Source organism: Haemaphysalis longicornis, unplaced genomic scaffold, assembly GCF_048455015.1.
Source record: "Haemaphysalis longicornis isolate Haplotype H1 unplaced genomic scaffold, Haemaphysalis longicornis Haplotype H1 scaffold_2, whole genome shotgun sequence".
In the NCBI taxonomy this organism is placed as follows: domain Eukaryota; kingdom Metazoa; phylum Arthropoda; class Arachnida; order Ixodida; family Ixodidae; genus Haemaphysalis; species Haemaphysalis longicornis.
The window spans coordinates 13,442,912-13,467,476 of record NW_027526295.1 but is presented as its reverse complement, the minus strand read 5'-3'; the positions used below and the strand labels follow the sequence as shown (position 1 = coordinate 13,467,476).

Sequence of the window (24,565 nt, the reverse complement as noted above, 5' to 3'; positions counted from 1 at the left end):
CATCGCGCCAAACGACACCTCAAGGAACACATTCAAATAATCCTTGATGGCAGGCCATCACTCCAAGCCCCTGCATCAAGATCCTGGGCCTACTAACACCAAAACTGACGTATCGTTGCAGCGCCTCAAACACAGCATGAATCAAATCATACACATGATCAGGCGAGTTGCCACCAAGACACGAGGCCTCAAGGGATCCGATACCTTTCGATTAAATCAGGCTTTTGTTCTCACGAAGCGCTTACGTCAACCCCCTCTGTCTTCTCTTAGGCAAGGAGGACATAAATATGCTTTATATAATTGAAGTTTATTGAAGGGTAAGCATACATATATATGAACAGATGAGCGGAGAACAATGATTAGAAAGGTGGTTGAGCAGGCCATGGGTCTTCCCCAGAGTGCATCCACAGAGAGGCTGCTTAGCACGGGGTTTTATACATGCTCGAAGAGCTGATAGAGGGCCATATTTCTATCGAGAAGCTCCAATTGAGCAGAACTGCGGCAGGTCGCCCCGTCCTTCGCCAGAGTTGCTGGGCAGCACAGAACAACACTCGGCTTGATGTACTCTTGGCCTTTTGCCACAAGAACTAAACATGCTCCCTTTCCCTATAGAAATATTGCCGCGAACGATGCATTGGCTTGTTTATTTGTGTTTTGCTTTTGCCGCCCGGCTGCGCCTGTCTGTGTTATCGGTGTTGTCTGTGTGCCAAGGGAAGCGCGTCTTCCGTTCTTTCTGTGCCGCATGTGTTATCTCTTCTGATAGGGGGGGCGTTCCGAACTAACGTGAACAGCCTAGAATAATCTTTGCTGGTTTGCAGTGTTCTGGATACAATTCGACGATTCGAGAAACCCTTGCGCCGAGTGATAAATTCCCGCAGAGCAGATGCCCCCGGCATTCGAATCGCCTGAGCTCGCCTGCACACGTCCCTCTGTTGACTGCTACTTCGCCGCTGTGTATTCTTTGAGTTGTTAGGGGAGCACACGTTCGCTCCAATAAACTTGTTTTCCTTGAAGACAACTGCATCGTCTTTGACTTTCGGACAATATGGACTTCTCACACGACGAGGGTCGCCGACAAGCACGGGCTCTCGCGCTCAACACCACCGTCGGTGGGGATGATGCAGTTATCTACACAGACGCCTCCCAATATCGCTGGCAGCAGTATGCCATCATCGTGGCTACCTCCAGAACCAGCCTCCTTGCTAGTGCTTCACTCATGACCGAAGACATCACGGCAGCAGAAGAGGCAGCCATCGCGTTGGCTCTCATTCAACCAGGGGTTCGTAAGGTACTCACCGAATCCCAACAAGCCTACCGGAAAAACCAGTCGGGTTTGGTGTCCCGATCTGCACTGCGTGTGCTAAAAACCACCGAAATGGTTCCATTCAGCTCACGTGGACACCCGCTCACGCTTCCATGCAGGGCAACGAATGCGCCCACCAGGCCGGCATTCCTCTCGTCCCCCCATCTTGCTATGGAGCTGCACGAGGACAGTCACCCGCTTGTCCCGTTGAGGGACATAACCCAGCATTGTCGCCTTCTGAGACAGACCCTGGCTTCGCCTTACCCTGACCTTTCCATAGCACAACAAACTACCCTACGGCTCATACACTCCGGCTCCCTCCCACACCCGACGCGTCTTCATTTAATGCACCCGAATCGCTACGACACTGAATCTAAGTTTTGGTCAGAAGTAGGAACATTCTGCTACATAACCGGGGTGTGCGACGTTAGCTCTGAGTATCCTCCTCTCTTTCCGTCAACCACCCAACAAGAACGATGGGAGATGCTGCTGTCCAGCCCCTCTCTGCTTACCCAGCTTCAGCTGGTGGGCAGAGCACATGCGGCGCAGACTGTGTATGGGCTACAGTGAAGAAGGAACCACTGCGCAGAGCAGCACTCTGGGCCGTTCAGAAATCTGAATAGAAGTATTTCCTCCTTCTTCTCCTCCTCGTGCTCCTCCTTCGTCTCTTCTGCCGATCTCGTCGTCTCCGTGGCGATGGCAGAGACAGAGAATAAGATTGTCTAACACCGGGTTTTAGATTTATTTTGTAAAAAAGAATTTCCACTCATGTGCTACACCAATACAACTCAACTAACCAGCGTTTATGCAATATGCATTAATTTAACCTTACCAAGAATATCTCTTTGAAGTGATAGAGGGTGTGGTTAAGTGCATTTCACTTCTCTCTGCTTTCACTATTTGTAGAGCCACGTACGTCAGTGAATTGAAGTGACGTCGCATGGGTAATCGCTGTGGGTTCCGTTTACAGCTTTGATTTCCAATCACATTCACAGGGTGGATTGGCGATACTTTTTTTAGGGTGTTCATACGAACACCCTTTTTTCATCATTACACTGTTTTTGAACCAAAACACCTTTCAAAGGTGCTCGCCATGGGACAAAATTCTTACACCTTTATTGGCCAAAAGGGTGTAAGAAAGTGTACTGTGTAGCCTTAAAAATATATTGCCACTTGGAACACCCAGACATATACATCTATTAGTCACGAGTCGATAGATTGATAGATGACGGTTGGGCTCACATTGCCTCCGGTGCGCCTGCAGGTCGCGTTTTGAACAATGCAGGGTTATAATCCGAGATGGATATCAAACACCCCAGAAATTAGAAACTAGAGAAATTCATAGATTACGTGACTACTGTATCGGCGTTATTTCTGTAATATACAAATAGTATAATAATGTACAGCACTGTCGACCAAAGAATTGCACTATCTTCCAACACGTGGCTAATAGATGTAAATGGCTTAGTATTCCAAGTGACAATGTATATTTTTATGGGTATCTTTTATGGATCTCTGATATTACCCTTGCTTTAAAGTGACCATCATAAGGGGTGTTGTTTTGAAATAAAAATGTAATTCATAGTAGCGCAACCTGCCGTCCACCTCTTTTTGGGTGTCTTCTTGTGGTTGTGTTAGCTTGCGCTTCCCGCCACTGCAATGTTTCACCAACTCGGCCGAGCTTCCGCTCTTGCAATGGACTCGAAGTGAGCACTGCAGATACAGCCTAACTATCATCCGTGTGCCGAGATACGAGGGGCAAGGCAAGGGGTCCTGAAATGCCTTCCGCCGATGCATGGATGTACATGTAACCAAATAAAGCAATGTATTAGCAATCTCCTCCTGCAAGAATTTTGTTAAAGCGATGAGTATTAGCTGAGAAATCGTAAATCAAAAACCGCGAATTATCGTCGCGCCGTATTTCCTCCTCCTTTCAACTGTTTCTTCGCTGTTGGCCTCCCCTCCCATGATGCTCTGCTCCTCAGCGGTGACGAACTTCCGTAATTGCGCTCCCACAGACTGCCGTCTGCTACGGGCCAGCTCTTTCGGCTTTTTCATCTTTGTTGACCCCATGGACACTCCTCTAAAGGCTGGAAAAGGGAACGAAGGACCTGGCCGCATGTGTGCGGCCTGGCCTTGCCCTTTCGCGGTGTACGTAGCTGCCGTTGGTATCGGCGGCGAATTCGCAGCCGCGCGGGGAGAATCGTGCGCTCGTTCCCTTTGGTGCACCGTGCATTGTTTATCCAAAAAGCGCGGTCTCAGATGTGACCACGCTGGTGCCGGGTGTTATTTTGCGGCGGTTGTAATTCCTACTACCGGCGGCATGTGAAAAAGGACATTTTAAACCGACACAGAACCCGTGCACAAAACGCGCCGGATTGGATCGCTTTATCAGCGGCGATGAACGGGAAAGCGCAGAGCAAACCAACGCCGCACTCGATCAGCGAGAACCCGTGTTCTGACAAGCTGCACCCATGTGTTGCATTCAACACTGACGGGAAAGTGTACGTTTGCACTTGTTTGGATAGTCGTAAAATGTCCAAACACTCCGGCACTCCGATAGCAGATGAGCCGGCGAGACATTTCGGAAAACATTTGACAGATGGCGCCGTATGCATTAGTGTGTCACTACGCAAAACTGATTAGACGCTCTACCGCTCTACTAAAACTCCCCTCGCAGTGTTTACGTAGCGGGATGCAAAAATTTAGCGTTTAGCGTATGCAGAGGCCACAAACGCTGTACTAAAACTCTATTAACAGCAAAATACCGTGCGTATGTGAGGCCGCTTGCGTTTACAAAGCTGCACGCCGAGCGCGTACGTTTCAAACCTAGTGACATCGTTTAAATACACTGGCAAGCACAGTGTAACGTAGTCAGATATCAACCGTATGCTCAGGCGATAAGCAAGAGCTTGTTTTATGTGATTGCGCATTAAGGCCCGTTCGCACTTGCGACGAAAGCGAGTGGAAGCGGCAGGAATTCCGTCGCTTTGTCGCGCGACGATCGTTTTTGTCGAATGGTCGGGACAAATTTTCGTCGCGCGACAGAATTTCTGTCGCATTCGCTCGCTTTCGTCGCAAGCGGGAATGGAAAGTTCTGCCGCTGCCGTCTGCGCCGCAGCTCGGAGGTAACCGCGCGATCTGCTCGGGCCGAACGAACGCGCACACTCCCGCACGGCAGCGCCCCAAGCTGCAGCCGGCCGCGTACATCGCTCCCGGCGCCCGCCTGGAGCCCGCCCTCGGCACACTAGCCAGTATATTTCAGGCACTATAATGGAGGACATATTTTTTGCTTCCGCTTAACGTAGTTCTTTGCCCCTGTGTTTTTAAATACGTGAAGTGGTTAGCACGTCGTCCTCACGCAGCTCTGTATCGTCGTAGCATCGCTGATTGTCCGAACGAAGCTTGCAGCTAAGCCAATGCAGTGACCGAAGCTGTGTGTGTGTGTGCATCGCCTCCTGTGTGTTGTGGACGCGTTCGTTTCGCGATGAAATGCGACATTGTACTTCTGCGGGTGGATAGTGCTTCCCATGGTCTGGATTATCTTTCTCGAACGACGTACGACTCAACCTCGCATGGGGTATGTGTAGTGCACGTGCCTGGCTAAAAGCCTTCTCGCTTGTGCGCCAGAGTTGTGACTTGCTGTTCGTCCACGCAAACCGGGTGTGAGGTGAGTGCCGAATTTACGACGGGCAGGAGGAGGCAACCCATCGTCTGTCAATCACGGTTCAGACTTGCAACGCATGTTGTGACGTTGCGTTCGTTCGAAAAGCATCTCTGGATTGTTTTGAAGTTGAATAAAATGTACGCGTCAAACCCTGGCATTCGGCTCAGGGCGTTCTCTGCGATTGCACCAAATAAGTGTCACGGGGCTTTCTTTATGGTATACTCATGTAACATAAAATCCATGTCGTGCTATGGCCGTGTTGCATTCAATACAAACGGTTAAGCGTTTGTTTACACTTGTTTCGTTTGTCGTAAAATGTCCAACACTCCGGCACTCCGCTGGCAGATCAGCGGGCGAGCCGATGCTGAGCAGACGACTCATCTCTTTGCCGGAAGTGCGTGAAAAAGCCGCCCAAATCGATGTCTAGCTCATGACGAACATATGGGAATCGATGATGTAGACATGTGAAGATGGCGGCGTCCAAAAACACGAAGGGAAGGGTGAGAAAAAAGCGACAAACTTTGCAACAAAAGTGTGAGCTTTCCGCTGCGCGTAAAAGAGTAATACTTGACACAGATGATGTTGACCACCCTATCTAACGATTGCGCTAGTTCATTTAGTGTGCTCAAAATGCCTTTCAGGGCCCCTTTAAGAATCTAGATGACGCATTTCACTGGTTAGTAAATGTACAGACGCCATGCTCACGCAATCGTTTCCTGCCTTGTGAATTCGGTACGCTTCATACGTTTCACGCTCGCGCTGCTCTTTATGGGCTGTCGCAACCCGCGAGAATTCGAACGGGGGCGAACATTTTCCCGTCATTTTCCCTCGGCGAGGCCACTCCTACAAAGTTAAACGCATAAATTGCCACTCATCTGCTGTTCCCATTCTTTCATTCTACGTACCGTAGCGGGATAGAATTAATCTACCATCCTATATCACCTCTTAAAAAGACAACGAGAAATTCTAGGAACTAATTCAAGAGCTAACCTAACACTTTGCTCTCATCTTGGCTTGGGTTTTTCTTTTTTGTATTTCAAAGCGTGCACTGAATATTTTTGTTTTTGCTCTGTATTTTCTTTTTTGTTGTTGTGCTGATAGGTGGCACATCGTGTCGTGCTTGAATTCGGACCTTCTGTATTATATTCCTGTCTTTTTTGTTGCTATCATATGTATTGAATTTAGCGTTATCGTTTTTTTCAAGCTCACAGTGTGTATCTATTTGCGTTTACAGTTTGAACTCTCGCGCTTCTTGCAAAACGGGACCAGCGATGACCCGTCCAATGTTGCGGTAGTACCATCCGTGCATGGACTATCTCACACACTTAAGAATGTAGCAGGAAATCACAATGTAAAACAGGTCCTTAAAGGGAAAAATAAAATGGCAAATAAAAAAAAAATAAAAGGGCAAAACAAAAATATGAGGACGCAACGAAGTAAACGGTGAACACCATGAGAAAGAGTTGATTGTGTAAACATGTTGTGCCGATGGCGTGCGGTCACGTGTACATCCGGAAAACGGGCAAGCGTGTTAATAAAATATTATGAGAACACTTGTCCAGCCTAAATGAAAACGCATGCACGCATTTGAGGCGTTTTTCCCGAAATGAGCCAGATCCAGGGACCAAAACTAAGGCAGATGAAATTATAGTGACAAGGAAAACTCGGAAACAATCCACTAAAAACGGGGCGCTAAGAAAAGCGGTGAAATAACGCCATGCAAACGTGTGTACAGATCGTAGTTCGTATCGAAAAGGATTGATTGATTGATTGTAGGGTTTAACGCGCCGACGCAGCGCAGGCGATGAGGCGCGCCGTAGTGGAGGGCTCCGGATTAATTTTGACCACCTGGGGATCTTTAACGTGCCCCGAAATCTCGTACACACGGGCGTTTTTGCTTTTGGCCTCCATCAGAAAAGCGGCCGCGTATCGAAAAGGAGCAAGACGCTGTTGTGTCACGGATCAAAATGAGCCAAATCCATTTGCCGCCTAATGGGAGTTTGCTTTTGGCTGGAATGTTCATCCGGTTTCGTGGGCGTTTTCAGAAGTTCTTTTTCCTTTCTCAGCTGGCTTATCATGAATTCAGATGGGCGAAATATTTATTCCGAGATGTCAAGAGCAAGTGAACGGAAGAAATGAGCGAAATGAAGCTGAGAGATGTGAAACAATGATTTCATCTCGTCTCCCACACACTAAACGTTTTTACACCTGTTTTGGCAAGAACTGGTGTAGCATAAGTTGAAAAATGGTGTTGCGAGGCCATTACGCCCTTTTTCTTGAATGTCAACACCATCTTCCTATCTCTACATCCTTTTCGTGTGAAGAAAGGGTGTTGATACACTTCAACACCCTAGGTTTTTCTTAGGGTGTTGAAAGAATGTAGAAAAGGTGCTCAGTTGTTCATATAATAAGGCCACGCATGCATGTAAAATTGCGTGGTAAAGAACAAGACATCCCTTCAAACCCTCCTCTACTCGTAAGAAATGTTCAAAAGCAAAAAAAAAATATATTCGTCTGCAATGATCGCTCGTTTCCATATACGGTGCGCCTCATGCCCCAAGTTTAGCTTTGGCAAGTGAGACATCGATCTGAACCTTTAAAATAAAAAAAGGCTATAGCTGTGTATCGAAAAGGGAACTTTTCGCTACACTGGAAACTGGAACTTTTCGCCACTTTACACTGGAACTTTTCGCCACATCGACTGGAACACGCTTAGTTTTCTGTTGGGTGTTGAAACAATGGGAAATTGGTGTTCAGTTGCAAAAAAAGAACAGCAGAGCTGGGGGTCGAGCTAGTTTTTTCCGGTGTTGCTTAGGTTTGCTACGTTTGCTAGGATTGGCGGTGATGGTGCTAAGCTAGTATATTTTTAACTGCTCGTGATATTCAAAGAGGTGTCTAATAACCTGTCCCTCGCTGAAAAAACCATAATGTGCAACGTTTCCTTGTGCGGTTTTTCAATCGCGCGTTCAAATCAACGAAATTGTTTGGACACGTAACATAGTGTTACGTTTAGACAGTACGTGTCGCCACTTTTCAGACTTCAAACGCTTTGGCGCGAAATTGGAACTATTAAGCCTGTTCATTCTGAAATTCCTTGTGGTTAGCCTAGAATATAAAACGCTGGTTTTCATATGAGCTGGAGGACGTCACTCCACAAAAGTCGGTTGCGTGTCCCTTTGAGCGCCGTAGCTGCATGCGCGCGCTTTGGGGCATTCTATGATACAGGTCTACGTGTGCATTTTTCGCTCACTGGGTTTCTTGAGAGCGCCGAAATTTTCCCACACAAGCGTTTTTGTTTCGCCTCCAACCAAAAAAGAAAACAAAGAACATAACCCCCGTGACTCCCGGACACTGTTCAGGTATCGTTTTTTGAGGTTCTGAAAAGTGAGTTCAGGTTTCCCCCTCTTTGCAAGGGAAGATTCCAGCCCGAATGCTGACGGCAGGCTGCTGCTTTTTACCATTATTTTGGGCATTCTCAATAAATTGTATTCGTTTTAAACTGCCACACGCTATTACGCTGCATTGAAAACGAATTCACTGTCTTTACAATGTGCCGACTGGAGTATCCAAAGAAAACCTGGAAGGTTAGGAAATTGGTAGCGTGAGTTTGTGCAGCCGTCCTGGTTGTGAGGGTGGGTGTATTGCGTTCAAAGCAACGGCATGTTCATTTGAAGGCCAACTGCACTCAAACTTCACCTCAGCGAAAGTTATTTTGAACTTACAGTGGGCACCATCAAACCAACTAGGACGTCACTGGCATCCCAGTAATACGCATTGTTAATCAGTTAGAGGCCTTTAATATAGCTCCGGACGTTGCAGACCACGCTGCACCTGCCGTCGGATAGCGCAAACAGCCCCGAAGCGGAAGTAAAGTTGTGGCCGGCCGGGTGCTTGGCCCTCGGCTACCCACGAAAACCGGTAGAGATCCCCTGGGCTCGCTTTCCTAGAGCTGCTGCGAGCCCCAAGTGGTTGCGCATGTTTACTCCGGCCGGCTGGCAGGCAGCTGGCTCGCCGGCTGCAACGTCACTTCGCCCAGGCCGTAATGGCCGTGCTCTTCTCAATTTTGCTTCCAAAATCGCCGATTCTTAAAGGTATCGCTAGCGCTGTGCCTACGCGTATTTCAGCTTTCATATTTTGTGTGTCACTGTATTTTTGTGCAGACTATAATTAATTACCGAATAGGTATGCTAATTAAGGAAAGTAGTCGCGCATCTCAATTTGGTAAGCACTGAGCAGACAGCGTGCTACGCGGAACTTGTCTGTTAGGAGCGCCAAGTTACTGTAAAATAGCAAGAAAAGATATGAGGGTGCCTGAGCGACTTTTTTTCTTTCGGCACACGCGTCTTGATGCTTTCCCAGGTTAATCGTGGGTTGCTTGCAGCCTGAGTGTCGCGACTGGTCGGCCGAGATCGCCAGCTCCATAAACGTCGAAAGAGATCCTTGCGATGACTTCTATAAATACGTCTGCAGGGACACAGTGCGGGTGAGTACGACACTGCGGAAGCAGGCAGTTACTTATATGTCCGTCATAGCTTAAGCCCCGTTCTGGAATTGTACGCGCGAATACGTAATCGTTCTGAAACAATGTGCAAACCAGAGGTACACCATCGTGAAGGCGAAGGGAATACTCTGCACCTGGCCCTCTTCACCGGGGAAAACACACCGGCAGCAAGGAGAGGCCAGTTTTACAGTTATAGCGAGAACGTCGGGGCCATTGTTTCTGAGTGTAATAGGGGGTTATTACGATTCAGCCCGCCGCTGCCCACTGCGTGCGTGCCGACGTTTTGCGTGCCGGAGCCCACCTTCCTTGGACATGCGCCTGCGAGCGGGTCCCGCAGGCGGTGACTCAAGCCGTTGCAGCTACAAAATACAAAAACTGGCCGCGTATCTGCTCCTTTCGTTGCAAATGTCGTCAAAAGACGATAGTCTTTGTAGACATTCGCCAAGGAACATTTTTGAGTGTAATACGGGGTTATTACAGCGCACCGCTGCCTACTGCGTGCGTGCCGAAGTTTTGTGTAGAGCTCCTGGGCTGTAGATGAAAGCCCACCTTCCTTGGCATGAGCCCACCTTCCTTGCTTTCCCGCTAACCTCTCATGCAGTTCCTGTACCATGGTGCTCATTCCAAGGTAAACACACTAAAGGTTTGCGCAAGGCGATTTGAATTTACCGCGTTCCACTGCTACAGGCCGGGTTCCTCGATGCCAGCGCTGCAGTACGGCGGAGACGCGCGTGAATGGAGGCGGCCGACTAGAAGGTTTATAGAGCCGCGTGGCCGTGCCCCACGTGCGTTCCAAGCAGAACGTAGAACCTAGCTAGTGGAACCTTTCGTTGCTGTTGCTGAGTGATTTTTCATATGCCGCCAGGAGGCGGCGGTTTCCTGCAGTAGATGTAGAATATCATTTGCTATCGAAAAACCAAGCATCCATGAATTTTTAATAAAGGAACACTGTATCCCTTGTGTATTAATTTCCTGTCTTATATTTGCGTAATGTATTGTTCACGATCAACAAAGTTGACAAGTATGAACATATAAACCAGGCTTAGACGTTTACATGTGGCTTTGAGTATATAAGACTATTGCGCAATATCAGTTTTATTTTGGCCGGGTGGCTGAATCGAGTCACAGACAGACAGACGGACAGACAGACAGACAGACAGACAGACAGACAGACAGACAGACAGACAGACAGACAGACATACAGACAGACCAACATTTCTGGGTTTAAGTAGCCCAAGAAAGACTATCGTCTTTAAAAAACAAACTGTTCACGCAGACACATGCACTTGCGAAGTGGACGTCGCTCGCCGAGATTTCCTCTCCCCCTCTCTCAGGCTCAGCGTGCGCCGCTGCTGTCGGCCCTCACAAACTCTGGAAAGGCTGTGGGTACTGTTTTCTGGCCGTGTGCAAAAGCACTAGGAAAGCGGCGGAGTCGTTACTGCTTGCGTGTACAAATCCAGTGGTTTCGGTGGCCGATGGCAGACCGCATTGGGCTTCCGTTAGGAGCGCTGCTCTGCTCGAGTCATGCTCTAACCTTGCCCGCACGATTGGTTCTGTATAGACGCTGGTCATCTCTCGCCATGCAGTAAAAAGCAGTTAGTTTGCCCTAGTTTTCTTGTCGTGAACACCAAGGCAGCAACTATTGCTGGCCGCTCGACCACCATGCTAGCACAGATGACGGAGGCGACGAAGCCCTGCTCAGGGACGCCTTCCCGAATATAATAGGGTAGAACGTTATATTAGTGGAACATCGTAAAAGATGCGACAGCGCGAAATAAAACACGGACACAGAAAGATGACGGGACGAGCGCTGGCGAAAATATCTTCTTGGATCGGGGGGAATACTTCCAGCATACGTGCTCTGGATGCAACCGCAACTCTAGGTCCAGAAACCTGATACGCTCGTGACATGGTTCACATGGTTCCTCGGTCGTCAGCGTGAAGTGTGCATCGGTCAGCGTGCATCCAGATCACGTATGCTGGAAGTATTCCCCCCGATCCAAGAGGAGTTTTTAAAGCAAAGCTTTTAACCTCTACTCCCAAGGGTTCTTTCGCGACCGTTGGTGCCATCAGAAAACTCCCGCGAACAAATAAAAGAATTTACTGGCACCGCCAGGAATCGAACCTGGAACTAATAGATTAACAAAGCGAGAGCCCGTTGTATTACCGATTTAGCTACGAGTCAACGGTGAGACGAGGAAGACAGGTGGTACACTCACCAAAACATCTTCGGGTTTACCCCTTGCATTCCCTCTGAAAGCCACGTGATAGAATCCCACAATGTCTCGCGCCGGAGTGCACTCCACCCACGGCACGTCTAGCAGCCCAATGCGAGCCTTGCGCGTGTGCTAGGAGTTACAAAAATTTAAGGAAGCCGACTGCAACACGTGGCATCTCACCTCTAGTATGCCAATGTGCAAAACCCTGTGGCCTCCAGTGTTCACGAAAAAAATCACAGCCCTTTGTCGTCCGCCCTCACGCCAAACGGCATACCAAGTAACACGTTCAAATACTCCTTGACGGCCAGGCCATTACTCCAAGCCCCAGCATCAATATCTTGGGCCTACGTCTCCAGGCCAACACCAGGAGTGACGTATCCTTGCAGCGCCTCAAACACAGTATCAATGATATCATACACAGGATCAGGCGCGTTGCCACCAAGAAGCGAGGCATCAAGGAATCATGCTTAAATTGGGGAACAGACGTGTTGTTATGTACGGTGTAAATCGTCTGGGTGAGGCCTCTGTCAGGCCACGTTCGCCTTTAGTCTCAGCCTCCCCTTGGTTTTTGACAAGAAATAAAAATCAAATGAAATCAAATCCGATACCATAAGATTAAGTCAAGCTTTTTGTCCTCTCGAGAATCACTTACGTCAAACCCTGTCTTCTTCTCCGAAAGGAAAACATAAAGATTCTTTATATAATGATTAGAGATGCGGTCGAGGAGGCCATCGGTCTTCTCATGAGTGCGTCAACAAAGAATCTCCTTAGCCTGGGACTCCACAACAAGGTGGAAGAGCTGATAGAGGGGCATATTTCTAACCAGAAGCTTGGACTGAGCAGAACTGCGGCGGGTCGCCGCATCCTTCACCAGATTGGCTGGGCGCACAGAATGTCACCCCGCTTGATGTACTCACCGAATCTTGGCGACAAGAACTAAAGATGCTCCACTTTGCTTATAAATATGAACCCCTCACACAACGAGGGCCACCAAAATGCACGGTCTCAAGCGCTCAACACCACCCTCGGTGGTTATCACGCAGTTATCGACACAGACACCTCCCAACATCGAGGGCAGCAGTACGCCATCATTGTGGCTACCTCGAGAACCAACCTCCTTGCGTGTGCCTCACTCAAGACCGAAGACATGACGGCAGCAGAAGAGGCAGCCATCGCCTTGGCTCTCACTCAACGAGGGGTTCGGAAGGTAAAGTTGCAGATTCCCAACAAGCCTACCGGAATTACCACTCGGGTTGGGTTTCCCGACCAGCACTGCGTCTGCTGAAAAACCACTCCCCAAATGGTTCCATTCAGCTATCTGGACACCCGCTCACTCTTCCATGGAGGGCAAAGAATACGCCCGCCAACAAGCGTGCGCTTCTGCCCCCGTGCTATGGAGCTGCACGAGGACAGTTACCCGGTTTTCTGGTTCAGGGACATAACCCAGCATTTTTCGCCTTCAGAGAGAGACCCTACCTTCGCCTTACCCTGACCATTCCAGAGAACAACAACTAACCTACGGTTCATACAATCCGGCGCATTCCCACAGCCGACGCGTGGTCACTTATTGCACCCGAATCGCTACGACGCTGAATGTAAATTTTGCTCAGAAGTAAGAACAATCCGCCACATAAGCGGGGTGTGCGACTTTAGCCTGATCCCCCTCCTCTCTTTCTATCCAAATACCCAACAAAAGCAATGGGAGATGGTGCTGTCCAGCCCCCCTCTGCCTACCCTGCTTCGGCTTGTGGACAGAGCACAGGCAGCGCGGACAGCATATGGGCTCCAGTGAAGAAGGAACCACTCCCCTGGGCGGGACTCTGGGTCATTGAAAAATCTGAAAAGAAGTATCTCCTCCTCCTCCTTCTCCACCTGTTCTGTTTTTGCGGCCGATTTCGTCGCCTGCGTCCGCGGCGGCGGAGACGGAGAAGTGAGATCGTCCAGCACCGGGTTTGAGCTTCCTTTAATTTTATAAAAAGTTTCCACTCATGTGCTACAGCAATACAATTCAAGTAACTACCGTTCATGCATCATGCCTTCATTTAACCGGACCAAGAATATCTCTGTACAATAAATAAAGGCTGTGGTTAAGTGCATGTCACTTCTCTCTGGTTTTACTATTTGTAGAGCAATGAGAGTGAATTTAAGTGACTTCGCATCGTGGGTACCGTTTACAGCTTTGCTTTCCAACCATATTCACAGGCTGGATTGGCGCGATTTTTTGCCATTCACTTAAAACCATTCGAAAGTCGTGAAGAGGGGCATTGCAAGCTCAGCTCTCAGGAACGCTCTCCATCGGTCATGCCTGCATCAAAATGGCGACAGCTTTTCAGCTCAGGCTCAAAGGCTGACAAGAGCAGTTTTCCCCACACATATGCTTTTCAAATTGTGTGAATTGATGATGATGATGTTTGTTTGTTTTCTGGCGCAAGGGCAACGAAGGCCAAAGAGCGCCAACACAATGGTTGTGTCGTTTCTGGTGTAAAAGTTTAAGTAAAATAGAAATGCGATAGACTACTGCGGGGTGTATAGAGCCCCTTATTTAAAAAACAAACCCTGGAGTCAGCGAGATGGTTATGACGTTAGTGTAAAGAATGGATGTTCAAGCAAAGCTTCCGCCACAAAGGGGCTTTGCTAACATATATGGTATGAGATGCCTTTGAAAAATCCAATGTGTCCAAGGTAATCAAAGAGATGTTTACTTGGAATGAAGGGTTTATCGCCTAAAAACAATGATGGGTGAAGTGGAATCATGTTAGTGTACAGTTCCCGAAAATGCTTCTTTCTCGCACTGTGGAAGTGCGGACATTCAATGAGAGCATGCATTACTGACAGACGATGTCCACAACTGTTGCATCGTGGTGGTGGGGCTCCGTTTAAAAGATGGGAATGAGTGGCATATGTAGGACCTATACGTAGTCTGCTCATGTACACTTCTGTTGTTCTGTGATGTTTTTCTGTGTGGTAGCTGCCAATTTGGGGTTTTATAGTGTGGAGTTTCTTTTATGTCTGTGTGTCCCAGTGTTGCTGCCAGCGTTTTCGTAGTGCCTTACGAATGAGTGGTTTTATGTCAAGATAGAACAGTTGAGGAACATCTATTTCACAGTGCAGTGCTGCTGCGGCGGCGCTCTGGCCAGCGAAGAATTGCCAAGAATTCCGCAGTGTCCGGGCAGCCAGCACACTATTATGGTCTGTTTTAAAGCATAAGCTGACATGATTTCTTTAATGACCTTGTTCAATATCGCATTTCTACGTTTTTTTGCCAGAGCGTATTGCTGTTACAACGCTTAAGGAGTCTGTGAATATAATGAATTGTTGTGTTTTTGTTTGTGTTATGGGTTCCACAGTTATTAAAATAGCATGTGCCTCTGCCGTAAATATACTTGTATTCCTGTTTAGCGTTCTTGTGCTGGAAAAGTGGGGACCATGTGCCGCACAAGGCACTGCAGTAGAAGACTTTGAGGGATCCGTATAAAAAGCAGTGTATGGATACTTGTATTGTAAGTGTAGAAAGTGTTGCAGAATGAGTTCCTTTGGTGCGTGTCTTTTGTCAATTTCTTTGAAAGACACGTCACAGATGACAGGGAGCAGATTCCAAGGTGCAATAAACTCAGTGATGTTTGTTTTGTAGGTGTCGGTCAGGGTGACACCAAGGTCCTCTGCCTCTGCTCTCACTCGGAGAGAAAAAGGCAGATGGAGTGAAGGACGGCTCAAGAACAACCTTTCAGATGTGTTTTGAACAATAGTATTGAACGGGTGATTTCTCATCGAAGTTGCTCTTACGTGGTACAAGAGTGCTATGTATGTGCGTTCGTGCTCTAAGCACCGCTGGTCGGTTTCAATATACAGGCTTTCTATAGGGCTTGTCCGGAAAGCCCCAGACGCAAGGCGGAGCCCTAAATGCAACACTGGGTCGAGCATTTTTAAAGCTGTTTTCGAAGCAGAACCATACACCACACTGCCGTAGTCTATGCGCGATCGCACTAAACTATTGAAAAGACGGAGCAAGCATGTCTTATCTGCACCATATGATTGGTTGGATAGTGTTTTAATGATGTTCATGGTTTTAGTGCACTTAATTTTGAGTTGTTTAATGGGGGGGATAAATGTGAGCCTTTTTTCCAGCAGAATACCCAGAAACTTGTGTTCATTTTTGACGGGCATCACTACATTATTAATACGGATTTCAGGGTCAGGCTGGACTTCACGCTGTCGAGAAAACAGTACACATGTGCTCTTTTCAGGATTAACCTTAAAACCATTTTCATCGGCCCACATTTCAAGTTTATTAGCACTAAGTTGTAACTGCCACTCGCAGATTGACGGAGTACAAGACTTATAGCGTATTTGAATATCATCAATGTCGACTGAGTAGAAAATTGTGAGTGGCAGTGCCTTTTGGAGTGAGTTCATTTTGACAATGAAAAGTGTACAACTCATTACTCCACTCTGCGGGACCCCGTTTTCTTGAGTGTGTATTCTAGAAAGTGATGCTCCGACCTTACGCGAAAAGTTCGCTCAGACAGGTAGCTTTCTATAGTGTTGAGCGTGTTTCCAGATACACCGTAAGCTTTGAGGTCACGCAGGATGCCATAGCGCCATGCGGTATCGTACGCCTTGTCCAAGTAAACAAAAATAGACATACAGTGTTTCCTGTGGACAAAAGCATCTTTAACATACGATTCCAAGGCCACAAGCTGGTCGGTTGTAGATCTTCCCGAACGGAAACCTGCCTGGCAGCTATCTGGAATACCGTGGTATTCTAAAAAGTACATGATCCTTCTATTGACCATCTTCTCGAAGAGTTTACTTAAACAACTGGTAAGTGCTATTGGCCGATAGCTAGAAGGAGAAGAGGCATCTTTCCCTTGTTTAAGCAATGGTACCACAATTGCCTCTTTCCAAGCCCGTGGAAGATGTCCTGCACTCCGTATCTTGTTAAACAAATAAAGAAGTGTTCCGAGGGTGTCTGCGTGGAGGTGTTGAATCATGGTGTATGTGATTTGGTCTGCACCTGGTGCTGATGTCTTACAAGTCGCCAAGGCAACCTTAACATCCTCGGCGTTTCTGGCGTGTCATCAATCCCAAGCATAATCCCGACATCGTCTTTACTGATCAGAACGGCGTAATAATAACTGGCAGTGACTGTTCGGAACTACTGAACAAAACATTTTCCTTGGTATTTACAGTCGAATCTTCCCTCCCACAGGCAACCATACGCAGTAGCACTAATGTATTTATGCCTGAAATAACCATAACCGATGCTGGCATATTTTCTCTTCTGACTAATCTCAAGACTTCTTCTTCGACTGACAACACTGGTTTAAATAAAACTATTCTAAAAAATATAGCACAAAGCATACTCCCAATATTATCCGCTCTATTCCAACAGTTTCTAACCACCGGCGTTATACCCCATGACTGGAAGGTGGCGAAGGTTGTTCCGTTTTTCAAATCTCGTGATCGTACCTCACCCCTAAAATATCGCCCTATTTCACTAACCAGTACCGTATGCAAACTCATGGAGCATATTATTCACTCCCAGATCATTAACTACCTCAAAAAACACAACCTTATTTTTCGGCATCAGCACGGTTTAAAGATGGTTGATTGGTTTTTATGAAGACACCCAACTAGCTGGCTTCATTCACGAAATACATTCATCCGTAGACGCTGGAATTATAGTCGACGCAATTTTCCTAGACTTTTCAAAAGCATTTGATCGTGTTCCTCACCATCGACTTTTTCACAAGCTTACGCTACTGAACATCGACTCTGCTGTTATAACATGGATAAAAGACTTTCTTTCTAATAGGATGCAATTTACATCAGTTAACAATCACAACTCCTCTCTAGTCCCCGTAACATCTGGTGTTCCTCAGGGAAGTGTACTCGGGCCCTTGCTTTTTCTAGTTTATATTAATGATCTACCAGACTGCGTTAAATCTAACATAAGGTTATTTGCGGATGACTGCGTATTATACCGTAAAATTCAATCTAACCATGACCACGATATTCTACAATCTGACCTTAATGCTATAAACACATGGTGCTCAACCTGGCTAATGCCTCTAAACCTTGCTAAAACAAAACTAGTGTCCTTTACTAATAACGCCTCCCAAAATTCAGCATCCTACATATTAAACGACAGCCTCGTGGACAGAACTTCCAGCTATAAATACCTTGGTGTACATCTAACCAGTAACTTGACATGGAATAATCACATTAACCATATCCTCGCGTCTGCTAACCGTTCGCTTGGTTTCCTTAAACGTAACCTCAGACATGCACCCGCCCGTTTACGAAAGTTAGCATATATTACACTAATACGCCCCAAAACTAGAATACGCGTCAGCCATTTGGGACCCTCATCAGGCATATCTAATAAATGACTTAGAAGCTTTACAAAACCGTGCTGTCCGCTTCATCTTTTCTGATTACTCACCCTATACCAGCGTAACCGAATTAAAATCGTGCTGAACTTGTAACCTTATCGCATCGTCGCAACATATCTCGCTTAACTTTATTTCATAAACTGTACTACCATGCATGCCTTCATAACGAATTTATGTGTGAACCCGCCACCATTTTTCCGCGTCGAGATCACTCATGCAAAATCAAACGCATCACATGTCATACCGTTGCTTTTGCCGAATCATTTGCTCCTCGTACCACAATAGACTGGAATAATCTACCATCAAACATTGTTACTGAACCTAATACCACGAAATTTACTAATGCTTTGAGCAAAAATATCAATGTATAATATGTATCATTTCATGCGTCATTTCATTCGGTTCTTGCCTTGTCAGATGACATGTTGTAATATACCATGTGGTTATAATCGGTGTAGTTTGTTCTAGTTCCTGTACCAATAGCTGTTATTATTCTACCTAATTTTTGTATTTGTTTTCACTCTAGCAATGTTAATGATTTGTACCATTTTTTAGTTCTTGTGTTTATTTTGTTCTTGTTCTAGTTTATGTGACACCTTTGTAACCCTCCTACCCTATGTAATACCCTCCCCAGAGGGCCTTTAGGGTTTTTTTGAAAAAAAGAAAAAACATCGTGGATGGAAAATGGACAGTTGTAAAAGTCTTGTGACGATTTCTTGATGTCCCTAATGGATTTACGTTCAGCAGCTGTTTTGTACCTGATAAATCTGTGTGTAATGTGAAGAGCTTGATATAAGTTCAAAGTGTTTGGCTAGTGGGTTTGCCTGATCTTCTAATGTGTTACCAGTGGTGCTAACAAGGGGTAAGGTTGTTTTGTGCCCTTTGAACTTTATTATTCGATTCCACACCTTGCTTGTGTTGGTGTAAAAGTTAATAGAACCCACAAAAGCTCTCCAGCTGTTGGTTTTAGCTTCTCGGCGAATACGCCTTCCAACTGCCTTGGCAGGCTTGAATGCAATAAGATTCTGTGCCATTGGGTACCTTCGGGGGTTACCCCAGGCCTTGTTTTGTGCTTTGCGTGCGTTTCGACATTCCTCATTCCACCAAGGCCTTCTGGGAGTTTTAGGAGTACCGGAGATTTGAGGGATTGAACTCTTGGCAGGCTCTATAATGTGGGCGGTGACAATTCTAGAAGCTTCGTCGATATGTAAGTGTTTTATGAATGTGTAGGGCAGCTGTGATCTTTGCTTAAAAGCCACCCAGTCTTCACGGATTTCTTTAAACCTTTTATGATAAATGGAACTGTCAGAGAGTGTACCTAGACACTTAAGATTGACAGGGAACTGGTCACTTCCATAAGGGTTGGAGTCCACATTCCACTCAAACAAAGCGAAGAGGATGGATGAACCTATTGCTAAGTCGATGTGGGAGTAGGTGTTGTGTGTTGTGTTGTGTGTTGTGTGTTGGTGTATGTTGGTTTCTTTTTACTAAATATACACGCACCAGATGAGAGTAAGAATATTTCAATTAAACGGCCCCGGCCATCTTCGCGTTCAAATCCACACAGTTTGCTGCGGGCATTAAAGTCGCCCACCAGTAGGAATGGATCCGGTAGCTGGTTAATTAAGGACTCAAATTCTGGACTGCAAAGGCAAAGGTAAGGGGGAATATATATTGAAGCTATCGTTATTAACCTGTCGGCGATTATTACACTACAGCAACCACTTCGAGGGTTGTGGTCAAAGGGACAAATTGACAGGGAATAGAATGTTTTATAACTATAGCTACACCACCAGAGGAGTGAGAACAGTCGATCCTATCTTTCGTAAACACAGAATAGCGCTTCAGAAACTTTGTTTGTTTTGATTGTAAGTGTGTTTTCTGAAGACATAAGATGGTTGATTGGTTTTTATGAAGAATTTCGTATATGTCATCCGAATTTTTCATTAAGCTCCATTGTGTGATGCATTGTACTACCATAAGTATTTAAAGAAAGTGTGCAGCGTGTATCTGATGTTGCGGACGGGTGGTATTATCTATGTTACTGAGCCTGCATTAGGGCCAGTTATGCGCGGAGCTGGTTTTTTCCCGCGGCCGACGTTGCCACGTTGCTCGTTTGGCTGAACAGCTGACCGAACTGTCCTGGGTGTTACGTCCATCTCTTCATCCGATGGCAAAGGAGTAAATGCAGGATCTCCTTCCTTTTGCCGTGGACCTCGAGGAGTGGCACTCGTGTTTGCCGCGCGGGCCAATGGCGGCTGTAGCGGGGTTGTGCGTGTAGATGTGAATACAAGACTCCCCACCTCGCTGCCTACTGTGCCCAAGGGCGACAGCGCAGCAGGAGCGGAAGGCAAGCCGTCTCCACCTACAGTGTTCGTTGCCACCTCAGCCGCAGTGGAATCCACAGGCTGTGGTACAACATTTTGGGCAGCAGAAGCCAGCCCAGTGGGGGGCGGGAGTGGGACCAGGTCAGCGTCGCTGCACTGGGTCGCCACGGAAACCGGATGTCGCCCCACCCCCCGGTGAGCATCGTCAGCATAACTCCCACCTACCACACAAACCCTCGCCTGGCGCGAGCACGATACAATGCCCAACACTTCCCTCCCTCCTCGGACAAGGTATACGTTGATGCTGCAGAACAGCAACCCCGCCATACATACATTATAGCCGCAGTGAACCACACCCCAACCCCTTCTACCTCAGCCACCATCCGCGCTGGCCATCCCCATGAGGCGGACGAAGCTGCAATTGCCCTGGCCACCACCCTCCACCCCACCCCCAGCCTCATATTAACGGATTCACAAACGGCCGTTAGAAATTTCTGCAGGGGCATCATTTCGCCCCTCGCCCACAAAATTCTCTGCTTCCACCCCCCTCCTGAACGCACCATCTCCCTTTTCTGGACTCCTGGCCATATGGGCTTTGGCGGCGCGGAGAAGGCACACGAGGCGGCCCGAGCTTTGATACACCGGACCCCTCAGCAGAGCCCCCTCTTCGCTTCACATCCCCCTCCTCACTTAGAGCCACTGCTCACCTTCCGTGAAATGACCCTCCATCACAGGCTTTCACGCACCACCCTTCCACCCCCTCACCCCTCATTATCCCCCGTTGAATCATCCCTCTGGGGACAGATCCAAACCCATTCCCTCCCCACTCAATCAATTCTCACCCACATATCGCCATGCCTCTTTCCCACTCCCGCTTGTCCCCACTGCGGGGACTACGAAGACACCCCCCACGCCATCTGGCACTGCCCCGCCCTGCTTCCTCTTCCCCTAGCCAACCCCCCCGACTCCTGGCTGTCTGCCCTCGCGCGCTCGGACGCCCAGTCCCAGTGCGCCCTGGTCGACAGGGCTCGGGCCTATAAAGCTGCGCTTCCGCGGCTCCGCCGTCCGTACTAAGCCTGGCCAGGAATAAAACGTGTTTCTCTCTCTCTCTCTCTCTCTGAGGGAAGCATAGAATGTCTTTTTCGAGCTTCTGGGTAAGACGGGTTGTGGGTCACTTTGAGGTTTATGATTTCTTCCTCATTTTTGAATTTTTTGCAAGAACGGGAGTACGCGGGGTGGGATCCTACACAGTTAACACAGTGTAATTGCGTCGCATTACACTCATCTGTCTGGTGGTTGTGCTTCTAGCACTTTGCACATGTGTTTTGCCCTCGACAGTTGTTGCTACTGTGCCCGTACCTTTTGACATTTGAAGCAACGTCGCGGGTTTGGGATGTATGTACGCCGTTATCTGACAGTGGAGAAACCCGGCTTTGACGGATTCGGGGGGCGTACTACGATCGAAAGTCAAGATGATATGTTTGGTTTTGATCTCATTTCCATCGCGCCTCATTGTGATACGTCTAACACCAGTCACTCCTTGCTCACGTAAGCCCTGAAGAATATCTGCCTAAGTTTCATGTATGAGTTCACTTTCCGAGAGCACACCTTGGCAGCTGTTGAGGGTTCTGTGAGGTGTTACAGTGATCTGTAAGTCACCTATACTTGTTTGTTTTAGAAGGTTAGCAGATTGTTCCTTAGTTCTGACCTTAATAAGCATGTCACCAGATGCAAGTTTCTTTGCGTCATAGTTTTTTCCAACTATACCTTCAATGAACTTGGTGATCAGGAACACAGATTTCGAAGTTATTGGGGTGGCTTCGTCAACTTTCTGCATGACTAGGAAGCGAGGAAAGTTGTCAGGGTTATAGAAGACGAGGTTCGGTAGGGGTTTAAAGATTGCGTCGGTGCGGGCCCTTTTCGGGGCCCGATCATTTGGAAGAAGGGGTTTAGATAATAACATGCGCCATAGTATAAAGCAGGGGACGGGGGTACTTCTTTGACTTTACCCTGATGGTCAAAGAGGTCCCGGAGCTCCCTGCCTGGTAAACAGACAGGGATCCCATCCGCCGGAGCTTGACCACGACTCCGACGGCCACAGTTTGAAGTTTCTACTTAAAACTCAACCTTAAAACTTAAAACCTTAAAACTCATTGCCACGGTTGGTTACAGCGTGAGTATGGGGGCTCGGGGTCCGCGGTGTCGCCATCACCGTCACTAAGATTACTCGAGGTGCCCCGTGCGGGGAAATTGTGTGAATTGCTGCTGAAAGAAACCCGCCGCCGCAAACCCGTGGAAGAGCACGAAGGGACAGAAAAAGGAAACTAGTAGTAGCCATCCCATACTTTCACGGTGTCTCTCACCGACTGAAAAAAGTTGCTGCTCGAGCCGGAGTCACCGCGGCGTTTAGCGCTTCAAACAAATTATGTGGGCTCTGCAGCATAGTGAACTGGGAAGGAACTACAGCGAGATCTTGCTCAAAAAAACATGACAAGCTATTCGTTGAGTGCAAGTCAGGCGTCGTTTACGACATTCCGCTTTCGTGCGGGAGGTCCTACACGGGTCAAACATGACGTTGTTTGAATGACCGGCTGCGGGAACATGCGGGCACTTACAAGAAAGGAACAAGCAGCAATCTCGCCGTACATTGCGCCAAGTGCAAGTGCACACCGAAATTAGACCAGACACGTGTGCTTCGAAAATACAAAGATCAGTGCACCAGAGAGATCTTCGAAGCACACGTCATCAACGCGCGAAACGATTCATCCGTCAGCAAGCCATCTATTGATTTGCTACAAAAGGAGCATCATTATCTCGACCGATGACAACTTTCTTCGCGCGTGGCTATGTATGTTAATATAAGTTCTTCACAATCTCTTTATCTTTCTTTGTTCCTTCTCTCTGCGTTTTCTATCTCCGAGGGTATATATTCTGTTACGATGAAATAAACCTTGTTGCTAGTCAGCGCTTTGTCTTGTCAATCTTTCTTGCGTGCCCTTTAAGCGATGTTATTCTTTGTCAAGTATGTACCAACAAGCCCGCACTACCACGCTTTTTTACTATATTTATTGAGTGCCTGACTAACGCAGCTCTCATGTTGACCCATGTTGGTTAGCAGTGCCGTCCAGGTTTTCATACCAAGGAACTAAGCTCGCTTTTCACAAAACATTTGAACAAACAAGGAGGTTGAATTTATATTTTCACATGCATCGTGACAAAACAGGCTGAATGCACCTGACAGTTACATGTAACTATTTTGTTGACCAAAGACGAAAGGGGGTGTGGCTGTGCCAGCCACGAAATATCGTGAGTAAACAACACAAATTCCCGCCAAAAAGTTTTCAGTGAACGCCTCTTTGCGGGTACCTTATTCTATGCACGACCTGCCGAATGCGCCTCTCCGCCGGTGACGACGTTAGTTTCCTTTCCCGCTACAGCGTTGGCCATGGCGCTGAAAAATAATTCATTTTTTTGTAGGGCTTAACGCGCCGAAGCAACACAGGCGATGAAGCGCGCCGTACTGGAGGGCTCCGGGTTAATTGTGACCACCTGGGGATCTTTAACGTGCGCCGAAATCTCGTACACGAGGGCGTTTTAAAGGAAAGCTTTTTATCTCTACCTACAAGGGTTCCTTCGCGACCGTTGGTGTCAACAGAAAACTCCCGCGAACAGAACGCGAAACAGAACAATTTACTGGCAGCACCAGGAATCGAACCTGGAACAAACAGAGTAAGAAAGCCAGAGCCCATTGTCCTACCGATTCAGCTACGAGCCCACACGGAGTCGGGGAAGACAAGTGGGGCACTCACCACGCACATCTACGGGTTGTGTCTATTGTGTGTGTGCCTTCTCTTCTTGTCCTGCGTTCTGCTCGCTGGTTTCCCCTTTTCTGAACATTATGAACCAACTAGCCCAGCAATTCACTCTCTTGAACAGGTTACCCCTGCATTCTCGCTGAAGGCCACGTAATAGGGATTAAAGGAAGCTCACACCAAACCATGGCATCTCACTTCTAGTACGCCAATGTGCTAAAGCCTGTGGCTTCCAGTGTTCACGTAAGAAATCTCAGCTACTTGTCGTCCGCCCTCACGCCAAACGACACCTCAAGGAACACATTCAAATAATCCTTGATGGCCAGGCCATCACTCCAAGC

General features: G+C 47.6%; 1 protein-coding gene across 1 annotated transcript in view; it reads left to right on the top strand.

Annotated features, from left to right (window-relative positions):
* Positions 1–24,565, top strand: part of LOC144167833 (neprilysin-3-like) — a 193,218-nt gene that overhangs the window by 25,721 nt on the left and 142,932 nt on the right. Inside the window, exon 3 of the mRNA XM_077696993.1 lies at positions 9,330–9,457. Within this exon, the coding sequence (XP_077553119.1) occupies positions 9,330–9,457 (128 nt within the window). The remainder of the gene's footprint in view (positions 1–9,329; positions 9,458–24,565) is intronic.